General features: G+C 45.5%; 1 protein-coding gene across 1 annotated transcript; it reads right to left on the bottom strand.

Annotated features, from left to right (window-relative positions):
* Window positions 1–1,944: 1,944 nt before the first annotated feature.
* On the bottom strand, window positions 1,945–22,455 carry Eif3l (eukaryotic translation initiation factor 3, subunit L). The gene is given in 13 exon segments (NM_001034134.2): window positions 1,945–2,144; window positions 2,957–3,037; window positions 4,840–5,337; window positions 7,689–7,859; window positions 11,550–11,704; window positions 12,668–12,839; window positions 14,328–14,401; window positions 14,601–14,670; window positions 18,027–18,088; window positions 18,958–19,037; window positions 20,579–20,789; window positions 21,886–21,934; window positions 22,392–22,455. Coding segments are annotated over 13 exon segments (1,695 nt in total). The 5' UTR covers window positions 22,425–22,455; the 3' UTR covers window positions 1,945–2,105.
* Between the last annotated feature and the right edge of the window lie 4,068 nt (window positions 22,456–26,523).

Raw genomic sequence — 26,523 nt, 5'->3', positions numbered from 1 at the left:
GGACAACAACCGTCTTTAAGACTGGGCTGACCTGGGTTTATCTCTGAACTCCACCCTTTAGCTCTGGAACTGGCAAAGAGCTGTTACCTCTCTGATGGGGCACCTGTCCAGCCCCACTCAGGCTGTGTCCCCTCATCACCACCGACAGACCCTGCAGTCTCTGGCTTCCCACTTGACACATCTGCACCAAGTGGCTTCCTTCTGCATTCCCTCAGCATCAAATGTGCTCTGGTCTCGGCGCCTTTGTTTCCTCTGCAGGTCAACACTTCCCCAGGCGTCTGTAATATCTGCTCAAAGGGACCCCCTATCCACTGTGTCACCTCATCTTGTCAAAAATGCAAGGTAGTCTCGAACTGTCACTGACCCACCACATTCAGCCTCCCAAGTGTGTGGATTATAGACATGTGCTACCATTACCTGGGTCAAAACTATCCTTGCAGAATTGTCCATAATTCCCCATAGGTAATATCATCGTTCATGGTAAGCATAATTTATCACCCTGTCAAAGTTTAAGCTCCAAAGACAGGATCTGATTTCTCCATACATGGACCTCTTCCTTGCCTAGTGGCACCTGGTCAGTTTCCTTGTGGAAAAAGGACCCCATCCTCTCACTAAGTCTTACAGTGTCCTCAGGGCTGCTGTACCAAATCGCAACACACTTGGAGGCTTAGAGCAGAAATCACACTGTTCTGGAAGCCAAAACCCCGAAATCAAGATGGAGGTCAGCTCTTCAGGAGAAAGCTCTCTGCTGAGGAACTCCAATGCCTGTGCCTCTTGTGAGATCCCTGTCACTGGATCAGAGCCCATCCGGATGACCAAGATCCTAACCCGTCCACGTAGACCTCCTTCCGCATAAGGTTACATTAATAGTTTGCAGGAATTAGGCAGATCAGTGGGAGAAGGAGAAGTGCTTATGAATTCCAAATGCAGGGGAGGGTAAACAAGTGAGCATGCACTGTTTGCCAGGCAACAAATGGGTACAAACAGCATCCTGCCCGTTCCTACCCTTGACTCAGAAAGCACAAGCTGTCCTACAGTCACCTTCTGCACCAGGCACCAAACTCAGGCACTGCATCACAAGGCAAGGCACCAAGGCAACACATACATCATTAACACCCAGGAAGGGAGCTCTAGCGCTTGCTAACCACCAGAAGTTACCAAGAAGCATGACTGCAAGGCAGACCATTCTGGGCTACTTTGCTGGCCCACATATCAAGACTCTGTTTCAATAAGCCAAAAAAGGTCTGGAGAGATGGCTCAGCAGTGAAGAGGGATTTGATGACCTTTTCTGGCTTCTGCAGGTACTGTACACATGGTACACAGACATATGTAAACACCTATATGCATAAAATAAAGCTTTGTAAGAGCTCCTTCCCCCAAAAACTCCACAATGAAAAATCTATACTCCTAGTATGAAAACTGAGACAGCAGGATTATGTGTGAGGTCATCCTAGGATACAAAGCCCTGTCTCAAACACCGCCTCCACCACATATAAGATTTTACAATGTATCCGCAGAGGAAGTCCAACTCTGTCTGGCAGCAGGTACTAATCTGGACAGAAGAACTAATAAAATCAGTTCAGAATCCAGTTTCTAAACAAGAAAATGTGAAGGGGCACAAAGCCTGAGCTGTAACGGTTACACACGTCCGAGCCCTTTCTGCACGATTCCTGACAGACAGTAAGAGATGCCCCAGGACACGGCACCCACCACTAAGGTGCTATGCAAATTCTGGCAGGTCATTTAAATCTCATGGGACTCGTGGGGCACAAGACAGACACAGGACATGCAAATGTTCTATAAAGCATGAAGTGTGTTATGAACACAGGACTAAAGGAATTCCGTTTGCACACTGTCTGATGCACCAGGAGAGCAGGATACACAGGAACCGGGACTGTTGCCAGAGCACAGATCTGCCGGTAATAATGAGACCACACACCCAGCTCCGACAGAGACCCTTTACTGAGAGCGTCTTAAAACATCCAGTCCTTGATTTGAACAAGTTTCAATTCAGCTGCTGGCTGACTTAGGTAAGGCTTCTTGGTGACAAGAATACTTCCCATCTATAATATCAAAATAGGTTCTTGACTTGTGTATGAGCATCTTCAGGGCCTCTGTCCCATCTTCTTCAGGGTTCGATTAAGCTACGTGGGAAAGTAAAGCTAAATTAGATATGGAATCTTTGGTACCTATCCCAACGGTGTGTCCAATAAGAAACCAGACTCCCAGCAGCCCCTCTGAGTCCTGGAAAAGGCAGTCTTAGATCTCAAAGCAGTTACGGTCTTTCTTCCTGCCTTCACTTGGCAAACCCACAGCCTAGACTGCTTTGCCCATTTAATAGACAGGACAGGGTTGGTGTGGCTGGATTATTTGAGCTTCAACCTCTTCTTCCTAGAAGATAGTCCCCTCTCACTGCCTAGCAACTAGAGGGTTAAAAACAATGCCCAACTGTCAAAACACTGAAGGAGCATGGCCTCTGTTGGAGGATACCAGGTACCAGGACAAGGCTCAGAGGTAGACAAGAGGGAGCCTCACAATTTTGTGTTCTTTGGCCCAACAGACAAGACAGTTCCTAGGGCAAGACAGAGGAGCACCGGGTCTGTCAAACACAGTTTCCAGCCCTCCAGCCTCCAGACACTGGCCAGACCTGTCTGAGCGGGCGAACACCCCAAGTGGGGAAGGAGGAGCACAGCAGCAAATCCACCCTTATTAGGAAATACCAAGAAGGGCAAGCAGAGCAGCACCCCTCGAAGGGCCACCCACAGACCAAGATCTTGGAAGGATACCCTAGAAAGGGCTGACACAGCAGTTCCTGGGCCCAATCCGCTCGCTCCCAAGCTGCCAGCCAGACGAGCTTAGAGAGTTAAAGGGCCAATCTCGAGTTTCTTAAAGCTGAGGAAGAATTTAAAGCACCATTTCCACCTTCAGGCTTACAGGTAACTCTCAGGCGTCTTACCTCTTCAAACTTGTGGATCTGCCGGATGAAGAAATCCCCATAGCGTCGGGCAACTTTGGTGTCTGCGATGTGGATCATGTCCTGTGGGAAAAGCGGGAGTGGTGACGGGAGGTTAGGGACGCAAGAGAGGGCCACCTAGTGTGAAGCCACTTAACTGCAAAGCCCAATGGTGTCAATGTTAACATCTACAGTGCTACCCTCAGAACTAGGGATAGTGTTGAGGGAAGGGGGTGGGGGTGGGGGCCTGCTGCTTAGCTTTATTCCTCTGACCTCCACATGTATACGCTCCTGTGACCCCCACACGTATACACTCCTCTGACCCCCACATGTATACGCTCCTATGACCCCCACACACATAAATAAAATACATCAAGTGAAATAAATGGTGAGGGAGACAGACTGCAATAGTTGACATATAAAATGTTCACTGTTTTGTGCTTCTGAGAAAAATATGAATGAAAACTACAGTGGTGTTTTGACTGAAAATGGCCACATAGGCTCATCTATTTGAACACTGGGTCTCTAGTTGGTGTATCCCTTTGGGAAGAATTAAGAGATGTGCCTTGCAGTAGGTGTGAAACCAGGAGTGGGCTGGTTCAAAAGTCCGTACCATTCCCAGGTAAGCACGTACCCTCCCTCCCACTGCTTCACGCCCAAGAGTCAGATGTGAGCTCCCCACTACTGCGCTGGCACCACGCTCCTGCTGAGAGGGCTCCAAACTAAGTGCTTTCATAGCAGCCTTGCTGATGTGATGGTGCCGTCACAGCCATAGAAAAGTAGTCAAATAACAGGTACAGTGGCACAGACCTCGGAAGACCCAAGTTCAAGGCCTGCCTGGGCAATTTCACAAAATGAAATGAAAAACAGGGCTGGGAATATGGCAAAGGGTAGACTTGCCTAACACACACAGGCTCAGCACAGCAGTCAGCACCAACAAAACAAACAAAAACTCACTTTCGTGTTCTTACTAAATAGGACACTAGAATGTCTGGCTTTGACAAAGTGTCACAGGAAGAAAACACTATTCTTCATCCTACTTCCTGTCCCAAGGAAGCCACTGCCATGTTAATACTTTAGAAAGAACTCGACATATACCCAGACATATACACAAATGCATTACAGACTACTGATAGCTAACTACAAAAGCCTTACTTAAAGCAGACAGTGGCGGATGTACATAACAATGACAGACATGTATGATCCCAGCAGGAGGGAGGCTGAGGAGAAGGATACTAAGTTCAAAACCCCATCCATCTCTCAAAAAAGCCCATATGCCCTTACTTAATAATCCAAAACCACAAGGCCCTGGGTTCGGTCCCCAGCTGCGGGGGAAAATAAAAAGGAAAAAAAAAAAAAAAAAAAAAAACCAACCAAACAAAAACAATCCAAAACCACACATAAGCCCATCAACAGCAGAGCAGATGAACTGCAGAAGAATGGCCGCAGGAGGTGAGGGGAGGTGGCATGTCGCCCATGCCTCAGGGCAGTCACAGATGAATGGAGTACACACAGTCAGAGTGTTGAATGTTCCCTCACAGCCAATGCTAAACTCTGTCACAGCTTGAACTTCACTGTCTAAACAAAGCCATACCATCCTATGCCAGTAACCAGCAGGACGTACTGCCACAGTTAAAAACCACAGGCAACAGGAACTTGTGCCAGGCATAGCTAAAAAGGTGTCACAGACCTGGGATCACCCTTCTGCATGCATAACATCAAGTCCTTGTATTCCTCCTGCAACTGAGGTGTGTGCTCTCGTCTCCCACCACCCTTTCCCTGTTCCCACTACTCACTCCTAACCTACTCCCTTCTGATGTAAGGGTATCTATCATTCACACCTTTGAGAGGGTAAGCAGAGGGTTGCTGGTCCAGGGATACCATACCTTATCAATGTAGAAGTCCACCTCCGAGGCCGACTGGAATTCGCCATCTAGGGCAGAAATGCCACTGGTCCACACCAGGTTCTTCATCTTGTGCTTGAAGACAAGCAGTTGGATGCGGAACTCCTGCTCTGTGAGGTCCAGGAAGCCAGCCAGCTTGGCCACAGGCATGGTGGTGTAGAGCTTGAGGAAGCTGCGGATGGTGGAGAGCTGGGCCTGCTGCTGCACTTCATCAGAAAACACCTTCAGCTGCTGCAGGAAGGGCTCTTTGTGGTAGTTAGGATGCACGTTGTCGTAGTTAGGCACCACAGGCGACAGGAACTTGGGGCAGGCATAGCTGAAAAGTTCCTCATAGACCTGGGGGTCGCCCTTCTGCATGCGCAGCATCTTGTCGCCATATTTCTCCCGCAGCTGGAGGTGTATGCTCTCATCAATCCTCATGGGGTACATGGTGAGAGCAATGGCCAACAGAGCATGCATCTGCTCATTCTGCTTGTTAATCTGGGAGAAGTCAAACACACACACTTCCTGAGTCCCTCCACGGACCTGCTGGCCCTCACCCGCACACAGCATAGTGACTCCTGTTGCCTTGCACGCACCAGTCACTGCATTCTCCTGACAGCCTGCAACACCGACCCCCAAGCTCCCACCCAGCGCTAAGTCATCTTTGGTTGTCTCTAGACTCCTCCCCAAGGCCCTACCAGTTGGCCTCACATTACTGGAAAGCCAATTCTAAAATACTCACTAAGATTAAGTTAGTAAAAATCTCTGATGTGGACAGCAAAGAAAACCCTTTACTTGGATAACAGAGGACTACCAAAGCCAGAAACACCACAGCCTATACTACTCTACAGATCTACTGGGCCAGTACCCTCAGGCCATCCCCCTACTCACTGCTTCAGATAATGTTTATTTTCAGTGCTGAGAACTGAATTCCCAGACTTTGATCATGCTAGGCAAGGGCTCTACCATCAAGCTCAGCCACAAACCTTCTAAATGGCCCGTATCACAAAACTGTTAGCAATCTAAGGTAAATGTCATGGTGAGAAATGCTTAGCCAGGCAGGAACTAAAGAGTCCCGCTGAAGGACACAGGCTTTTCATCTTAGCTACTCCAGTGGTTAAGGAAGTGAGGACCACGAGTTCAAGGTCTGCTAGGGCAACAGAGTTGAGTATAAGGTTAGTCTGGGGAACTTAGCTGAGACCTTCTCTCAAAATAATTTGGGCGTGGGCCAGGGAATGTGGCTCAATGACGCATTGCTGATCTAACAAGCACTAGACCCTGAGTTTAAGCCCCCTGGCCCTTGCAACCGGTCCACACACAGAGAAAGAAGCTCAAGTCTCCTAAGCTAAAATAATGACCAGTATGGCAATATATACCCATAGGAGCAACAGTGGCAAAGAACCCACAGTGGGGAGGCCAATAAGCCCCAATGGTGAACCAGCTACTATTAGTTTGCTAAATGGACATAGCATCCATGCCCTCTAAATCTGTATCTAACCAACTCTATCAAAGAAGTCCCAGTGTAGAATGGAGGGCAGCTAACTAAGAAACTCTCAAGTGAATCCAGAGGAATGTTTGTGAACTGCTCGGCCACAAATGGAGCATCTGTATCACACCCCCTTCACCCAAGACCACGGAGGAGGGGGGTCAGAGAGATTGTAAGGGCTCTGGAGCACAGTAGTGTCCCATGGCAGGGTCCCTGTGCATGAACTGACAGCAACTGTGGTTTGCTGCCAGTCAACATTCCTCCATGGATCAGGGAGGAGCTCAACAGCCCACACCCCTGGCTGAGGGGCCTTTAGCGGCTGATGGCTTCTGAGGGCCAGTTTTCAGTGTCTCCACACCCATGAGCATGTGGGAGCACAACTACTCCCTGGGCTATGAAATAGAAACGAGTAATAAAATAAAAATTAAGTAAACAAAAGATACAGAGTTAAGAGGGTTGGGGTCTGGGAGGAGTTAAGAGGGAGGAGTAGGGAGAGAACATGAAGATACTTTGCACACATGCATGAAAATCAAATGATTAGAAACAACATCACACTGTTTTAAAAAGACAGAACAGGCAGGGGTGGTGTTCCCGTAACCCCAGAGCCTGAGCTGCTGTGAACAGGGAGACAGTAGCAGGCCACAGCCATCAATGGAGTTCCTAAACAACAGCCCCTGTGACGGCTCTAGAAGGGAGAAGGCAGGCGGGGGTGTTCAGAGAAGAAGCTTATAAAAGACCGAAAAGAAATTACCGAGTCTATCTACAGCACAGCAGGGCACTATTTTATATCACTTTATAGCTACAAAGATCTAGGAGACCTGGGTGGTGGTGGAGCACACCTTTAATCCCAGCCCTCGGGAGACAGGCGGATCTGAGTTTGAGGCCAGACTGGTCTACAGAGCAAGATCTAGGACAGCCAAGACTACACAAAGAAATCTGTCTTGAAAAACTAAAAACCAAACCTACGAACTCAAAGGACAGGTTGAAAGTTTTCAACACAAACAAATGATAAATAGTTAAGGATGAGAAACACTAAGATTTTCTTTTGAGACAGGGTCTCTCTACATAGCCCTGGCTGTCCTGGAACTCACTCTGTAGACCAGGTTAGCCTCAAACTTAAAGATACACCTGTCTCCGCTTCCCATACACAAAGATTAAGATTGAAGGTTTGTGTCAGCAAACCCAGCTCTGATTTCTATCTCTCTTTTTAAAATCTAATTACCACATATCCCACAAATATACCCAATTTAAACTGTACTGAAGTGAGGTAGTTTAAGAGTAGCAAATTTTGGGTGGTGTTTATGGAGAACTGTTGGCACAGGTGCTGAGCAGTGGGCTGCCTGGTGAGACAGACTTCTCTTACCATTTCATACTTGTATGTGGTCCTCTGGAACATACTCTTGGTCCTCTGGATGTACAGGAGGATGTTGGCAAAGACGCGGATAGCATCCTGGTATCGACGCATCATTAAATATGCAAAACCAACATAATAGTAGGTGGTGACCTGGCACTCAGGCACACGGGAATACATGCTCTGCAAAGAAAGGTGGAAGCAGTAGCCATGAGTCCTGACTCATCCCAAACAGGGTGAAGTCATCAGGGCTCAGTGGCAGCAGAGGTAAGTGCCTTTCTGTGAGTCTGAAGACAGGCGGGTCTACATCAAGTTCCAGGACAGTCAAAGCTATACAGTGAGACCTGTCTCCAAAACATAAAGACAAACAGACAGACATTAAAAACCTAAGTGTCAAGAGAGGAGAAGGTGAGAAGCCATGGCAGGTGATGTTAAGATTCTGCTCTGTGTATTTACAGGTTGTTATCAATGTTCCTAAGGGATGGATGGTACCAGGCTTTGTATGTTTAAGTGGGCAATTATATCTTATCAATTGGGTCAAAGATTATTGTGTGTTCTTTTATGTGATGGTTTGAGTATAGGAAAGTGTGTGGCGGCAGGAGACTCTGGGCCACTGAGGAGTTGGGATGTGTTCCGCCAAGATATCTAGCAGATACGTTGGGCACCTTGGTGCAGGACCCAGCAAGGTAAAAGACACCTATACCTTTCTATTTTATATATTTTTACAACAACAGATGGAGAACCAATGTGATGGGCAAGAATCCACTAGTAATTTTAAGAGTTGAGAGAAAGTTTTTATTTTCCAAGAGGAGGCCAGCGCCATCTTAAGTCATGTGATATCTTAAGGGCGGGAATTCAAACAAAGAGAGGGGAAGCAGCCTGGGCTGGCAGACTGTCGGTCCCCTGCTGTGTGATATGTAATGGCAGCTCAGAGAGTTAAAGATTAAAAGCTGCTTTTTAAAGAAATTTGTTTAGAAAGTCTTTCAGGATACTCATATTCTTTTTAATTTGGGCTCCACGAGAATTCTGGGTTGAAATCCTAGTTAGACAAGCTACTTCTTAATTATAGGTATTATTAAAAGGTGATTAAATTTGTTTTTAGAAAGAAGAGAGTAAAGAGATTACCTGAATCAGGGGGAGAGTGAATGCAGACATGTATTATAGAAGTTATTAAGGTTAAATAAAAATATGTGGCTCCGGGTAGAGAGCTTAACAGATGGATATATTTTGGGCTAAAGTCCTGATTTTTAAGTTGCTTATTGGTTTTAGAATTGATAGAAGGTGTTTAAGTTTGTTTTAAAGAGAGTAAAGAGATTACCTGAATCACGTGGGGATTTTCATCTATGGTTCGGAACTTAGATAGGGAAAAATTGGTCACTAACTCCAAGTAGAGAGTTGTGATAATTGTCTGTAACACCAGGGAGAGTGAATGCAGACATATATTATAGAAATTATTGAGGTTAAATAAAAATATGTGGCTCCAGGTAGAGAGCTTGACAGATTGAGATATTTTGGGTTAAAGTCCTGGTTTGATATGTTCCTTATTGATATTGGAATTGATAGAAAGTATTTGGTTTGTTTTATGAATTACCCCGCTAAAGACCATATGGCTCGTTGATGCCGGCTAGCGAGGGTTTGTGGTTACTTTTGATAGTTAACACAACAGGAAGCTCGGATTCTCTTAACGTGGGCTCCACGGGAATTTTGGGTTAATTTCCTGATATCACAAAGTACAAAAGCCTATCAGGCTCATTGTTTAGCTTACTTCATTTTTAAAAAATTGTTTAGTCTTCATGATGGGTGTGACTTTGAGTTTTATGGTTAAATTATTACTCTGGGAGAGAGTGCAAGATACAAGCCTTTCTGGTTTCAGACTAAGGAACACAGTATTTTGGGAGAAAGATTTTTGTCTTTGTGCTTTTAAAAAGTGTTATCAGGCTCTGGAAACCTCACAGAGTCATACTGATCAGATTTGATAGAGGTAGGCCACCTGAAAAATTTATTCAGGAGAATCAAACTAAAAGATATCTCGATTCTAAATGTTTGTCTTGAGAGTTATATGTTACAGAGTGTGCCCACTTGGATTCCTGGTCTCAAGGACTTTCAGCTGGGTCCAGCCAGACACATCGGCTACAGCATTTGCTTCATTCTTCCTACCTCCCTACGCCCAAGGATATCTCAACGCCCATGTACAGCTTGAAGAAGTTATAGAGGAGTTGTCGCCCTAATTCCCTGGACTTTGTTGGGGCTGAAAGTGGTTATTCTAAAGTTGTTTTTATGAGGAATTTAAAATTGGTTGTAATTTAACAGCTAGATTGAATTGTACAGTCATAATCTCATTTGGTAACTAAGCTTAAATCATCTTTGTTTGGGTATAGAATTTATTTGTCAAAAAAGTTTAAAAGTACAAGGTTTAGAGCCAGTCCTTTTATTGTTGTCATTACAAACTTCTGAGTTGATTACACCTGTGAGTTAAGATTCAAATAGCAAAGTCATGGCTCTGAGTTTGTAAGAGTACTTTCAAGATAAAATTTAGGATATGGAGACAATAGTTCAGATTACCTTATATAGATAGATGGTTTTCAAAAACGTCAGATATCCACAAAATTTGAGATTTAAAGTTATTTATCTTTCGTTGAGACATATCTGCTCCTAACAGTTCCCCTTTGGCAGATTTAATGAAGAATTTGAACATCTCTACCTCCAGGTGAGGCAATACTTTGTGGTTAGGCAGCCACTGGACAAAACTGCCTATTTCATCCGCAGACTAATACTGTCTAGAGAAGGACAAATTATGCAGAATAGTTGACTGATAAACTCTGCCAAGACAGGGTGATCAGCCCTTCAAAATCTGCATTTCGAGAGTCTGTCAGTTGATTTTGGGCCAGAAGGCTGAAGACTTGCGCTCACATGTTGCTAACAGGGGACTGTGCTAGTGGAGATTTGTCTCTACAACCTCTCAGTTCTGGAAGCCGTGTTAGGCTTCCCATGTGTATAGATATTTGGTCACTCCCAGACAAGCGCTCTACCACTGAGCTAAATCCCCCAATCCCTTGAAAAGGCTTTTTAACTGGACAAAAAGGGGGAAATGTTGTGGTTTGCCCTGAAGTTATCTGTATTTTGATGCTAATTCCACTGCCCCAAGGACAGCTACCTAGTCTCCGGAATCAGATGACTTCACCAGAACCTCCCCATTGAATTTGTAAAGTACAGGTGAGGGGCAGGTACAGGATAGAAGGAGGCCTGTCATTGGAAGAGAAGGAAGGATGGGCAGGAGAGAAGTTTGAAGGAAGAGGAGGAGACTAGAGGAGAAAGGAAGAGACAGGAGAGAGAAGGTGAGAAGCCATGGCAGGTGATGTTAAGATTCTGCTCTGTGTATTTACAGGTTGTTATTAATGTTCCTAAGGGATGGATGGTTCTGGGCTTTGTATGTTTAAGTGGACAATTATATCTTATCAATTGGGTCAAAGAAAAAAACAAACAAACAAAAAACCCCTACGTGTCTCGGGAATTTGTTTTTGCTTTTGGAGACAGGTTCTTATTTATATAGAAGCCTGGCTGACCTTGAACTTGCTATGGCGACCAGGGTGGCCTTGAACTTGTGGTGCTCCTGCTGCCCATGCTTCCCCAGAGTGCATGCGCAACCCATGCCCAGCTTTAACTCTAGTAAAGAGCTCTCACTCTCGTGTTCTGAAAACAGGACACAGACTCCAAGAGTACTCACTGCAGTATGGCCAGCCAACCAAGTCATCCAGCACAGAGTCTTCAGGCTCAGCTCTCAACCGGTGTGTGGGGTGGGGATAGGGGGTGTTTCCTGGCTACTCAGCAGGTCAGTGTTCTTGAAGTCGGAACAGAGGAGACAGGTGTACTTACTTTCTTGTTTAGCTCAATATTCTCCAGCACCTTGATAGCCTGGTAGTAATCCCCCAGTAGAGAATGTAGGCGCAGAAGCCCCACCAGGCTGAAGTAGCCAAGCATCTTGTAGAGGGAGTGTCGTCCATATTCCCCAGCCACACTTTCGGGGTCACCTGTGAGGGACAGATGCCATGCTGTTTCCAAGGGGAAGATAAAACAGGCCAGGCCTCCGAAAAAAAGAATAAAAAAAAAAAAACAAAAACAAACAAAAACAAACAAAACAAAACAAAAACAAAACAAAACAGGCCAGGCCTGACCACCACTGCCAGGTCCCATGTAACCAGGTAACCTCCTATACCACGGAACACCTCTGCCCAGTAATCTCAGGAACCTGAACCTGGCTGTGTTCCCGGCTTCTGCTGACTAACAGCTGCTTTGAGAAGGGCAGTTCATTTGCTGATTGTTTCTGTTCTTATCCTCACATACCTGTTCCTCTTAAATTTGAGTTTGTTCTTGGAACGAGCTTCTGCGCTCCTCCCAGGTGTAGTGAATAGGAGTGGGTTTATTTCAGACTTGGGTTTGTTATTAAAGTTTCCTGCCTGGCGGTGGACAACCCAGCACTCAGGAGGCAGAGGCAGGTGAATCTGAGTTCAAGGACAGCCTGGTCTATGAGGAGAAACCCTGTCTTGAAACATAAATGGTCTGATGCTCCAAGTAGAGCTGGCTTTTGTAGGAGACTTTGGGCTCCCATTTCCCAGGGTCATACCTACAACTAGAGTGGTGACATATAAATAATCAGAACCTTATGGTTCTCAATAAGGAAGAGCGGGTAAAAGGGCTCAGCATTGGCCCAAGTTTCAATCCTGAAATCCATGTTACGGTAGAAGGCATCAACTTCTGCACGAGCTCACGCGCCCACCATCATTCACACATATTCACAGTATTTTTTTTGTTTTTTTTTTGGAGCTGGGGACCGAACCCAGGGCCTAAGCGCTCTACCACTGAGCTAAATCCCCAACCCACAGTATTTTTTTTAACATATAAGGCATTTCCAACAAAAACTCTGAGCGGTATTAATCCAGACAAAGGTTCAAGACACAGCGGCAGTGGAACAGGCAGATCTCAGACACACTCACCTCCACTGGTGTACACCTCCAGCTGCCGGTTGATGTTGGATTTGTCCACCAGAGAATGCAGCACGTTGAGGACGCTGTGCACGTTCCAGATCTTAGGGTTGGATCTCAGGAAGTCGATCTCTTCCTCTGACTTCTTGGCCGTCTTGCAGCGATACTGACTGAATGACTGGAACTGTTGCAGAAGGAAACAATGTGGCAGGGGCATAAATCCAAGTGACAGTCACATGCGGAGAATGATGTGACACGGGCTTTCATTAAACTTTTCAGAGGTGGAAATAGCAAAGCTATCTGGCTCAGGTGGCCTCAAACTTCCACACATCCTCTTTTTGCCTAAGTACTGGGATGAAGACGAAGGGTATGTCTTCAAGTCACAGCAGATGGTGAAATAAAGCATCAACTGTAGGGCTGGAGAGCTGGCTCAGTGGTAAAGAACACTCTTTCAGAGGTCCTGAGTTCAAATCCCAGCACCCACATGGTGGCTCACAGCCATCTGGAATGGGGATCCGATGCCCTCTTCTGGCACAAAGGTTCCAGATAGAACACTTGCACATGAAAGAAATAAACCTTTAAAAAAAGCATATTACTTTAAGTAACAGATAAATTCATATAAACACCTATGCGCCAATGTCCCGAGACTTACTGATACAAACAGGCACTTTCATGTTATCTGAGGACTGAAAACACTAAACTACACCAAAAAGGGTGGTAGCAAGTGTCTTTAATCCCAGCAGCAGAAGGTAGATGTCTGTGGATTCAAGTGCAGCCAGGTTCACAAAGTGAGTTCCACATAGTAAAACCCTGTCTCAATTTAAAAGAAAAGAGTGCCAAAAAGGTGCCACACCCACTGTCTAGTGTGCTGGCCTGAAGACTCTCAAGGGCACTTACTGACTGATCCTCAAAGCCCTTAACAAAAGAACAGCAGCTAAGCCAAGGGATTATGCTTATCTTGGGATACAGCTTGGCCGGAGGATTCTCCTCCTTTCTCCTGAGTCAAAAGGTCAGCCAACGGGGTTGGGGATTTAGCTCAGTGGTAGAGCGCTTGCCTAGGAAGCGCAAGGCCCTGGGTTCGGTCCCCAGCTCCGAAAAAAAGAACCAAAATAAAAAAAAAAAAAAAAAGAAAATGTGTGCTTGCTGCCTCCTAAGAGGTAAGGTGCTAGGGTCATGGGATGCTGATTCATAGGACAATCGAAGGAATCCTGGAGTAAAAGACAAGACTGATATGTAAAAACAAACAAACAAACAAACAAACAAAAACCGAAAAACCTAGGCGAGGTGAGCCAGCAGAGAGCAATGGCAGTTCTTTAGAATTTTTCTCTACTGAGAGCAGAGTTGTCCGGAGATCTCTGGAGAGCAAAAGCAGCTCTTCAAGAATTCTTTTCTGGGGCTGGGGATTTAGCTCAGTGGTAGAGCGCTTACCTAGGAAGCGCAAGGCCCTGGGTTCGGTCCCCAGCTCCGAAAAAAAGAAAAAAAAAAAAAAAAAAAAAAAAGGTCAGCCAACTATTCTCTTCAGAAAACCATTCTAACCCAGAGCCCAGAGCCCCAGGGCCTCAGGGCCCCAGGGCCACGCGGCCATGATAGAGACATAATTCAACACCGACTATAGCTACTGTCTGTTGAATTACTTATTTGAGGTTAAGGCTGAGGCTGAACAGACAGACACCTGGTAGATGAACTCATCGATGATGTCCCAGAGCCACTGGTTGGGGAGTTCAAGGGGAGCAGGTCCATCAGCGTCTATAGAGAGAACAAGAAAGTCAGATTCCAGGCAGGGACTTGTCGTCTATCAGAGCAGGGCTACAGAGTGCTCATCGTAATCTCCCTCATCAAAAGAACCACCAAACCTCCCTTCTCCCCCACCTGATCACATTGAAACTGGGCTAAGAAGAGCTAGTTAGGTGCTCACAACACTCCTTTGGCCAAATCTGAGACTTACTGAGGATGTAGTTGAAGAGATTGCAGTAGTTATAATAGGATTCGAACCTCTGTTCCAAGGAGGGTCCCCCCTGGAAAGAGAACAGGATGAGGTTTTAGTGCTTTGCTCGCAGCCTACCATCATGGCTGAGAAATGTGGCCCGTCCTCTCCATGTACTATAAAGAAGAGAAAGAAAAAGACGGGAGCACAGTGACTGAACATCAGGACAAGGGCATGTTTTATGGCTACAGATCACAAGCAACACTCACAGAACAGACATGCAGATCTAGGAGACAAAGGGAAGATGCTTCTGGAGCTATGGACCTAACCACGGGGAGGAGGGAACACTGGGGCATCTGAAGGTCAGAGTTAAAGGAGACAACCCAGCACTGGGCTTCCACAGGTGTCCAGTGCCAGACTGCTGTTTGCAAGTAGATGCTCTGTCACCAGAGGCTCCCACCCTGACTTTACTGTGCAGACCAGGCTGGTCCAGAATTCAGAGATCTGCCTGTCTCCTGTGTCTGCACCTGTACACCTAGGCTGACATCTGTCCCCAGCATCCAGAGCTGCACTGCAGTGGAAGTGCAGAGTGGTGCCCAGGAAAAGCCCAGGCTGCCTAGCATTTAAAACTGCTGTTATGGGGCTGGGGATTTAGCTCCGTGGTAGAGCGCTTGCCTAGCAAGCGCAAGGCCCTGGGTTCGGTCCCCAGCTCCGAAAAAAAGGAAAAAACAAAACAAAACAAACAAACAAAAAAAAACTGCTGTTATAGCTCATGGGCTCTGCTGCCTGGTGTGCAAGATGTAGGGTGCGTAGCTGCGTTTTAGCTCATGCTTTAACCCCCGGATGATCTTCAAAAACCTTAGAGACTCAAAGAACATGGCATTTAGCTATAATTCCATTAATTTAAGCTCTTTTTGACATTAAGACAAGTCAACTCCTGGCACTGCCTCATTCCACTTGGGAAAGAATGAGCATCAAAATTCCCAGATGAAGTTATTCCTATTGTGGCAAGCAAGCCACTGGGCAGAGAAAGTGCCCTAACTCCATCTGAAGATAAAATGCTGTCCAGAAAGGACAAACGGACACAGGGCAGTTGACTCCCAAGCTCCGTCAAGACACGGTAAGTTAGTCCTTCATAATTGCTGCTTCACATAAAGTCTGTCAAGATATTCTGGACCAGACGGCTGAGGACAGATGCCCCAACGTTATAAAGAATCCTGGGGACTGTCCAGGTGGTCAGCTATCTCTGTCATTTCTGTAATTTTTGGAACCTGAGTTCCTGAATACTCAGGTAGTATTTATTCCTTATCAGGTCCCTGATGAGGTAGAAGACCGGACAGTCAGTCTCACAATTAAACTTAAGTTGTTTAGCACTTAGCAAGATGTTTTAGGGGCTGGAGAGATGGCTCAGCGGTTAAGAGCACCCGACTACTCTTCCAGAGGTCCTGAGTTCAATTCCCAGCAACCACATGGTGGCTCACAACCATCTGTAAAGAGATCCGATGCCCCCTTCTGGTGTATCTGAAGACAGCTACAGTGTACTTATATATAATAAATGAATAAATCTTAAAAAAAAAAAAAAGATGTTTTAGGACTAAGAAAATATTTTTTTTCTTTTCTTTTTTTCAGAGCTGGGGACCGAACCCAGGGCCTTGCCTTGCGCTTGCTAGGCAAACGCTCTATCATCGAGCTAAATCCCCAACCCAGAAAATATTTTTAAGTTAATAATGGTAGAATAGAAATTGGTTTAGATTCTGAACTCACCAAGATCAGATAGATAATAAAATACTTTCTCTTGAGTTGACAAATACAAACTGGACTTTTTGAATGTAACTCTCTCCTAATAATTCTTATAATTATTTTGTAATTGTTCCTACTGTATGTTATTTATTTCCAAGAGAAAGAGCCTTTTAGGGTTGGGGATTTAGCTCAATGGTAGAGCGCTTGCCTAGCAAGCTCAAGGCCCTGGGTTCGGTCCTCTGAAGGGGAGGGGGGTACGAAATAACAAAAAGAGAAAGAACCTTTTAGACAAAAAGGGGGAATTATTGAGGTTTGGTCTGTTGCTATGTATTGTGATGCTAAATACTGGCCTTCGAGGTCTGGTTGCTCTCAGGGATGAGGAGATCCTCGCATACATCAGATGATGTTATGTAACCTTGCTCCTCAATTTAAAACTATTGGTTGAATAAATATGCCTACAGCCAGCCTATAGCTGCACAGAAGAGAAGTAGGTGGAGTTTCAGTTCCTGGGCTTCGGGTAGGTCTGAGGCAGGACCATAAGAGAAGGAGAGAAGGGAGAGGGGGTAGAAGATGCCTTGGGGTAAGAAGGTAAGGGGTCCTGAGAACTGACCAGGAGACCTGGCCAGTGGAAGTAAGAGCGGTCCAGGCGGACCACATGGCACGTCATGTCTCAGGGTTATCAGCAGGGAAGTAGACATCATCACACAGAGGGTAGATATCTGACCAGCTCTAGTGCTACCTAAGGCCTCTTTTTTTTTTTTTTTTTTGGTTGCTAAGTGGAGAGGTTTAATGAGAGAAGAAGAGTAGAAGAGGAGAGTAGTAAAGGTCGGCCATGAACACATGGAGGGAAAGGGGTTGGGGCAAGGCTTTTTATAAATACAAAAATTTTGTTTCCCCACCATTGATGGCTAATATTTAGCACAACACGCCAGTAACAGGAAATGAGCAACCATAAGGCCAGCCTGGTGTACAGAGTGAGCTCCAGGGCAGCCAGGGCTATTATACACAGGAAACACTGTCTCAAAAAAACAAAAAAACAAACAAACAAAAAAAAAAAAAAAAAAAAAAAGAAATGAAAGGAAACCGGCAGACCTGCCAACCCGGCTCTGCAGATCTGTGGACCTGCCTTGGGATGTGCTGTGGGGACATATGTGCTCATGACTGAGGCCTGGGGTGATGGAGACATTAAGGGCAGACAAGCTCAAGTGCTCAAGTGTCTGCAGCAGATCCAACTTTCTGGGTCAAACCATTCCTTTTGCCTTTCTTCAAACAAAGTTAAAACAAACAAACAAAAACCTACTGGGGTAGGGGTGGGGGCTGGCAGGAGATGCTTCATGGCTAAGAGCACTCGTTCTTGCAGAGGCCAGGGTTGGATTCCCAGCATCCACATGGTGGCTCACAGCTGCCTCTAACTCCAGTTCAAGGAATTTGATGGCCTGGTCTGACCTCTGAGGGCACCAGGCACACACATGGCACACAGACATACATGCAGGCATCACTGATACATATATAATAAACGTAAAAAGCAACGACAAGAAGCACAGGAAGCATCATTAGACATGGACGAAAGACTGGACTAGAGATGGAACTGACGCAGACATTTTACAAAGGTATGGTAGGCAACAATGACACTAATGTAAACTACTCAGGCTGATAAAGACATTTCACAAAGGCATGCGAACACTGACACTCATGTAAAGTACTCACACTGACTTTGGCGTAGATATGTCTGTAGTACAATTCTTTGTACAAAATTAGGAAGACAGCATCTGAAAGACATGGTTGAAGGGAACTTTGTTAGTCTATAAGCCAACCGGTTGTCTCCTGCAGCTGCAGGCTTTCAGGTGGAGAGACAGAGCTGATTTTGAGACTAAACTTCTGAATTTTTAAGCTTGTGTCCCAAGAAGTTACACATCCAACACACAGTGGCTCGATACTTTGATCCAAGTACTTGAGAGACTTAGAGGCAGGGAGACCTCTGTGAAGTCCAGGCCGGCCTGGTATACAGAGATAACTCTAGGATAGCCAGGGCTAGTCTGGAAAAACAAACACACAAAAATTCAAAAAACAAACATGTGCTTGAAAACACAGAGCACAGCTCAACAGGAGCCTGCCTAGCATGCCTAAGGTCCTGGGGTCATATTTGAAACACTACATGCCAAAGAGAAGTCAAGTCACATCTGCTGACCTCATCCATACAGAAAAGGAGAGCGAGAGGTGAGAGGCTAAGAAACCAAAGCCAAATGGACTCAAAGATCACCCCACCACCAAGGGAGGAAAATAAGACTGTAGATCTGGGGGCCCGGGGCTCAGATTACACAGCTTTCTCCCACTGTGTGACTCACCGACAACCTACATCCTAAGCTCTGGGGAAACAAAATGCTATGTAAAACAAACAAGCCAGGCATGGTAGCACAGGCTTTAAATCCAGCTCTCAGGAGGCAGAGGCAAAGGCAGGTGGATCTGTGAATTCGAGGCCAGTCTGGTCTACAGAGCAAGTTCAAGGACAGCCAGGTACACAGAGAAATCCAGTATTGTAAAAGCAAAGAAGAAAACCACACAAGCCCTCTTGACCTTTCTGACGAGCCCAGTCTTGACATCTGCTGTCTAGCACACAAGACACAGCGTTTACACCTACCGTTGCCAACTTGGGGTGCAATTGCTTCTGCCTCAGGCCACGGTGTATTCTTGAAGAATCTCTCAGTTAGCTTGGTCCAGCTGAAAGCCAAATGTATACAGTTCACAACTGCAAAACAAGGAGGGCTCGGAACCCAACCCTCGAAGTTGATATACTGGGATTTAGAGACATGGGAGATATCAAAGAAACAGAAACAGAGCCCGAGGTGTCTGTGTACAGCTTTTCTCAACCCAGCTCTCCTCTTCGGACCCTCAGTGATGTGGGAATAGAGTTCATCTCCTACTCACTGATCCAATAGGTGTTGTGTGCACCATGCATGAGCGCACACATACACACACACACCCATCCTTGCTGAAATATTTCCTATCTTGTCCCTAGCTGACCTGTCTATACCTAGCATTCACCTTAATCAGGGCATCCCCTCAACACTACTCTGGAGTCTAATTCATGCCGGTATGCATTGGGCGAACACACAGTTCAAACACTAGGCTCTGGTGTCGGAGTATGGAGGTTCAGAACTCGGTGTATGCACAGTGCTACACAGTGCTAGCTATGCAACTCATTTCTATGAGTTTCCTCTGTTGTAAAAGGAGAGAAAGCACAGAACTTCCATCACGGGATTACTGTTAAGAGTAAAGTAGTGGGCTGGAGAGATGGCTCAGTGGTTAAGAGCACTGACTGCTCTTCCAAAGGTCCTGAGTTCAATTCCCAGCAACCACATGGTGGCTCACAACCATCTGTAATGAGATCTGGGGTCATCTTCTGGCCTGCAGGCACACATGCAGACAGAAAGCTGTATGGTGTATACATAATAAATAAATATATATTAAAAAAAAAAAAGAGTAAAGTAGTAAACATACATGCCAACACTGCTTTCACTTACATGGTCATATGTGCAAATTGGTACAACTGCCCTTATTAGTAATGACATTATTTTAGACCTTGTTTGTTTCTGGGATACAAAGACCAGCTAATTAACATGGCTCCAGGCCAGCAGTTTGGAACATGTGGGTCACACCTCCTTGACAAGCCTTTACCTCCAAAACTATTTACATTCTAATTCGTAACAGTAGCAAAATGACAGTTATGAAGTGGCAACAAATATAATTTTACGGTTGGGAGCATCACAACATGAGGAACTATATTAAAGGGTGCCAGCATTAAGAAGGTTAAGCCAGGGCTGGGGATTTAGCTCAGTGGTAGAGCGCTTACCTAGGAAGCGCAAGGCCCTGGGTTCGGTCCCCAGCTCCGAAAAAAAGAACCAAAAAAAAAAAAAAAAAAAAGAAGGTTAAGCCAGAGCTCTGGCTCAGGAGTCACAAAGACATAGTGAAACTGTCTCTAAAGTCAGAAACCGTAAGCCCTCTTCACACACACACACACACACACACACACACACACACACACACGTTCACGTTTGCACATGCAGGAGCTGTCTCATCTTTTTTTTTTTTTTTTTTTTTTTGGTTCTTTTTTTTTTCCGGAGCTGGGGACCGAACCCAGGGCCTTGAGCTTCCTAGGCAAGCGCTCTACCACTGAGCTAAATCCCCAACCCCGGAGCTGTCTCATCTTGCAGGCCCCCTTCATCAGGCCAGTCCACTCATAAAGTCATCATGGTCCATACCTGTTCTCATAAATGTCCTGGATCTCATACACCTTCTGGTCAATGACATCACTGGAGACGCGACTGGCTTGAAGCTCATACACTTTCTGGTCAATCAAATCCGAGACAGTCTTGTGGAAGTACTGAATGAAGTTTTTGATCACTTCAGGAATCACCTGGTAAGTTTGCTGTTCATACTGTCGCTCATAGGCAAGGTCCTGCTTCGGATCTCCTAGAGGAGAGATACAACAAAAACTCTTTAAAACATAAAGGCAGGACCACCCTTCAGGACTGGGAACACAGTCACAGAATGCTTGCCCAGCATGAGCTAGGGCCTAAATTCTACAGTCATCATCAGTCCCATTCCACTGTTCTTGTGCCTTCAGAACAATTACCGTAAAAGTTATTCCTCAGCTGGGTAGGTGGATGCGTACCATTAATCCCAACCCTTAGACAACTGGATCTGTAGGGCTAGCATGGTCTATACAGTGATTTCCAGGATAGCCAGAACTACATAATCAGACCCCTCTTTAAAAAATAAATAAATAAATAGGAGTTGGGGATTTAGCTCAGCGGTAGAGCGCTTGCCTAGTGAGCGCAAGGCCCTGGGTTCGGTCCCCAGCTCCGAAAAAAAGAAAAATAAATAAATAAATAAATAAGAAAACCCAGTATCTAACTAAATGATGCATGGTAAGCTATTTTATTTCACCTTTAAAGAAACATTAACATGTTTACTTTGTAAAATTACTCTCCTGTAAGGGCTAATAAAACACATACTGTGAGCAAAGCAAGCCACTTGGTACTTACTTAATCTCAAAGTCGCTAGAACATTAGGTAGACATCGAAATATTTTACTTAGAATTGGTTTGAATCAAGGACAATTTTCACACCAAGATTTTCTTCCTTGGGGCTGGAGTGTGTGGTTCAAGGGGTAAAGAGTGTGCTTAGTATGCACCAGACCCCAATCTCATCTCCAGTACCAAAACGACAAACCCACAAAGACCTCACCTGACAGTTCAGGGAGGAGGGTTGTGGGTGTGGTTCAGAGATTATCTACAAACACGGGTCTATGGGTTCCACCCCAACAAGATTTGTCACAAGAAAAACCTACCCTGGTCAGTGATCCTCCTCTTCCGAGGAGGTCAGGTAGTCCACAAAAAAAGGACTGGTTTATTAGGCAACCCTACCAGTCAGACCTAATGACTGACTCTACACTTGGGCCATCAGAAAGCAGTTTTAACAGGGCCCTGTTGGGAGTCAATGCTGAGACGTTCAAAAGGGTGCCAAGACAGGAGGCACCGAGACAGCCGGCAAATTCAGAGCCTTACCTGTATGCATATCATAGTCGCCCGGGTAGGCATAGGGATCATAAGCAGTCTGCAAAGAAAGAGACAACGTTAGGGAGACACGCCAAATGGGGACTCCAAAATGCTTGTCCTCGGGCATCCATGTCAAGCAGAAGGCAAATAAGACAGTCGCTACCTCAGAGGTATTCACATGTGTGAGAGAAAAGGGAGCATGAACAAGAACGAAACATGGTTACAGGTGCAACAAGACAAGAAAAGCACAGTATTCGCCCGTCTTGAAGCAGACGCAATTTGAGACAAGAGCTCAGCACCACTTTTCAGCTCGCCTCGGGCTACGGCTACCACGCGCCGGGACAAACGTCCAGTAAGACCGCAGGAGGTCGGGGAGGAGTCTGGTCGCCGAGAGGGCCGAGATGATCGAGTCCCGCATATTCCAGCCCGATCTGGACGCCGCCTCACCTCGGGGACATATCCTACCGAACCGGGTCCCCGAAGCGGACCCCACCACGCGCTCACCGCTTCATTACCTCAGACTCGTAGTCATCAGCCGGATAAGACATGGCTACGGCGCTCCAGAAGCCCGTGGAAGAGAGCGGAAGAAGTATTCCGCGCCTGCTCGGGCCGGACCGGAAGTCCCGCCCAATTTAACCTGCCCGGAACCCTTTCCGGGCTCGCTGGGGAACCGATAGAGCTCTGTTTGGAAGGACGAATTTCCCAAACTATCGGAGTTCCTTCCTCCCCACAAAAACAGACATTTCAAAGGATATTATTCTGGGATGTTGGTGTACGCGCAGAAATAGGCGCCGGCAGGAGATAAAGGGGAAACCCGACCTGTTGGCTCACGTCTGCGGTCTCATGGATGGCGGAGGCAGGAGGATCGCAGCAAGTTCGAGGGTAACCTGAGTTATTTCCAGGCCAATATGATTATAGAGCGAGGTCCTAAAAACAGAACAACGGAAAAGAAAAAGGAAAGAAGAGGAATCAGAAGAAAACGGTACAGAAAAGATAGCTGTCGGCTTCAAGTTGTACCGGGGCTAACCTTAGATTTAGGTGTAAATGGTTTCTCTGCAGCGAGTCACCCCCTGCTCCAAAAACAAAAACAAAACAAAAACAAACAAACAAACAAACAAAACCTGAGAACAGGTAAGACGACCCAGCTAGCTGGCCCTTGACGACCTGAGTTCGATGTGGGAGACCCACATGATGGAAGGCAAAAACCAACTTCGAACGTTGTCTTCTGACCATGTACACTCAAGGAAACACAAACTAAATAAATGTCAAGAAAAAAGGGGTAGAAATTAAACGTTGAGACTTGGTCCCATGCAGTCCTGGGAAGGTGCCCCGGGCTTTTCTACTTTGGGGTCAGAGCAGGCAAAGATGAGGTCAACTGTGAAATATCTGGATTGCTCACCTTAGACTCCTGCAAGAGAGCTTAGGAGAAGCCTCCCAAGTTTCTGGAAATAGGGGTAGGGTTATAAAGCAACCCAGCAGGAACTGATAGCTGGTAGGTAGAGTTCTTCGGATTCCACAGTAACTAAGTAATCGCATGTAAGAAAATGTGCTTTTCAGTTCCTGCCTGACTGATATGCCTTCTGGCACCAGCATCCATGTCTCGTGGTCGCAACACTATCACATCGAGGTACAGAACTCTGGGCTTCAGTACTCACGGTTATGTCTGACTAGACGTTAGTACAAACGACCCCAGTATTACGGCTCTCTGTTGAAGACAGGTGTTTGCTGGACAAGTTGCCCAGTGGTGCGTGCACTCTACTCAAGCGTCCTATTTAGAATTACCATTCTCGGGCTGGAGAGATGGCTCAGTGGTTAGGAGCACTGACTACTCTTGCTAAGGACTTGAGTTCAATTCCCAGCAACCACATGGTGGTTCACAACCATCTGTAATGGAATCTCTGGCCTATCAAAAGACAGTGACAGTGTACCCACATATATGGAATAAATAAATAAATAAAAACAAAACCCCAAAAACTTACTCATTAAAAAAAAAATTACCATTCTCCACCCAACTCCTTAAGCCTTAGACTCCTTAAATAAATAAAAACAAAACCCCAAAAACTTACTCATTAAAAAAAAAATTACCGGTTGGGGATTTAGCTCAGCGGTAGAGCACTTGCCTAGCAAGCGCAAGGCCCTGGGTCGGTCCCCAGCTCTGAAAAAAAAGAAAAAAAAATTACCATTCTCCCCCCAACTCCTTAAGCCTTAGACTCCTTAAGGCAGGTGTGAGTGTGTGTGTAGTTTGTTTGGTTTGTTTAAGCAAGAAAATAATTAGGGTTTAATAAAGACTTTTTTTTAAAGATTTATTCATTTATTGTATATAAGTACACTGTAGCTGTCTTCAGACACACTAGAAGAGGGCACTGGATCCCATTACAGATGGTTCTGAGCCACCATGTGGTTGCTGGGATTTGAACTCAGGACCTCTTGGAAGAGCAGTCTGTGCTCTTAACCACTGAGCCATCTCTCCAGCCTCCTTGGCTTAAATTTTTTAAAACATTTTTTTCCTTCCAATTTCACAACTCTTTTCAAAAAAAGGTCATTAAACATTTAGAGAAACACTGTCAATATTTGAGAAACTGTATGAAACCCCTGGCATAGATGCACTGTGAGAAATTAGGTTAAGTTTAATTTCCTAATGCCCCAATTAACCGTTAAATCTATTCTCATTGTGAGCACTCACTGATAACCATGGCTATTGCTGTGTCCTGCATACAGAATGCCAGCAATAACTTTTTTTTAAAAAAATTACCTATTTATTATATATAAGTACACTATCGCTGTCTTCAGACACCAGAAGAGGGCATCAGATCTCATTACAGATGGTTGTGAGGCACCATGTGGTTGCTGGGAGTTGAACTCAGGACCTCTGGAAGAGCAGTCTATGCTCTTAACCATTGAGCCATCTCTCCAGCCCACCAGCTATAACTTAAATCCCTACTGAAGCCCATTGCATGCACATGTTCCCAGGTGGGCTTCCTTCAGCAGGATTCCAGATGCTACTAGACACAAGGGGAACTAACTATAGCATAAGAGAAAGCTGAGTGGAAACTGCTTCCTTGAACAATTGCAGCAAAATTATTATTGTGCAAATGTTATAAAAACATGTAACTATCTGAGCACCTTACCATCCCCTCAGTACACCCAGAAGTAGTCCCCGAGGGACTCTAAAGTTAGTCATCTAATCTTCGGATGGACAGATGGCTCAGTGTCTGAGCAATGGCTGCTCTTCCAGAGGTCCTGAGTTCAACTCCCAGCAACCACATCGCGGCTCACAACCATCTGTAATGGGATCCGATGCCCCCTTCTGGTGTCTGAAGACAGCTGCAGTGTACTCACATACATTAAAAAAACAAACAGGGGTTGGGGATTTAGTTCAGTGGTAGAGCGCTTGCCTAGGAAGCGCAAGGCCCTGGGTTTGGTCCCCAGCTCCGAAAAAAAGAACCAAAAAAAAAAAAAAAAAACCAAAACAAAACAAAAAAAAAACAAACAAACAAAAAAAAAACCTTAAAAGAAAAAGTCATTAGTCCCATGACCATAGTCACCTCTGGTCATACTTTAAGAAGGCAAAGGTAGCCCTCCCTTAGGGGACCCTTACCCATTTTTACTATGACTACATGAGATGCTCATTGCTCTGTTCTCAGGTGCGTCTTAAATTGTTCTGAACGCTTCTATTCCCTTTAATGCTAGTCCCTCACCTATGGTAAAACATCTTGGGGGGATGGGTGTGGTAGTAAACACCTTTGACCCTAGCACTCAGGAGGCAAAGGCAGGGGGATTTCTATGAGTTTGAGGTCAGCCTAGTTTACATAATAAATACCCAGACACCCAGAACTACATAATAAAGAGACTGTCTCAAAAATAAATGAGTGAGGAGGCGGTGGCACAGGCCTTTAATCCTAGTAAGCAGGAAGCAAAGGCTCAGGTGGATCTCTGAGCTCCAGGCCAGTCTGGTCTACAGATAGCCAGAGCTACACAGAAAAACTGTCTTAAAAAAGCAGCTGTAATTCCAGAGGATTGATGCCCTGTGTCATTACTCATTCACTCACACAAAGGAATAATTATCTTAAAAGTAAAGTCTTGGGCTGGAGAGATGGCTCAGCAGTTAAGAGCACCAACTGCTCTTCCAGAGGTCCTGAGTTCAATTCCCAGCAACCACGTGGTGGCTCACAGCCATCTGTAATGGGATCCGATGCCCTTTTCTAGTGTGTCTGAAGACAGTAACAGCATACTTATATACATAAAATAAATAATTAAAAAACATTTTAAGCCAAACATGGCAACACATTTTTGTCCTCCCAGCTCTTCAAAAGTTGGGGCAGGAAAATCACAAGTTCAAGAGTGAAAAAAAAAATTTTTCCATCTAACATAGATTCCAGAGGAAACAATTATTTGACCATTTTCAGTTGTGACAAATGTTAAAGTTGGGCCTGGGGTTTCAAGCCTGTAAATCCTAGCTACTCAAGTGGCTGGGGCAAGTTCAAGGCCTCAATGGGATATAAACTGAGTTTAAGGGGTTGGGGATTTAGCTCAGTGGTAGAGCACTTGCCTAGCAAGCTCAAGGCCCTGGGTTCGGTCCCCAGCTCCGAGAAAAAAAAAAAAAAACTGAGTTTAAGGCCAGCCTGGTCAGCATAGTGAAACCTTATC

The sequence above is a fragment of the Rattus norvegicus genome, chromosome 7 (genome assembly GCF_021556685.1).
Source record: "Rattus norvegicus strain SHRSP/BbbUtx chromosome 7, alternate assembly SHRSP_T2T, whole genome shotgun sequence".
In the NCBI taxonomy this organism is placed as follows: Eukaryota; Metazoa; Chordata; class Mammalia; order Rodentia; family Muridae; genus Rattus; species Rattus norvegicus.
Note: the sequence above shows the minus strand (reverse complement) of the source record. Positions and strands in the feature narration are given on the sequence as shown.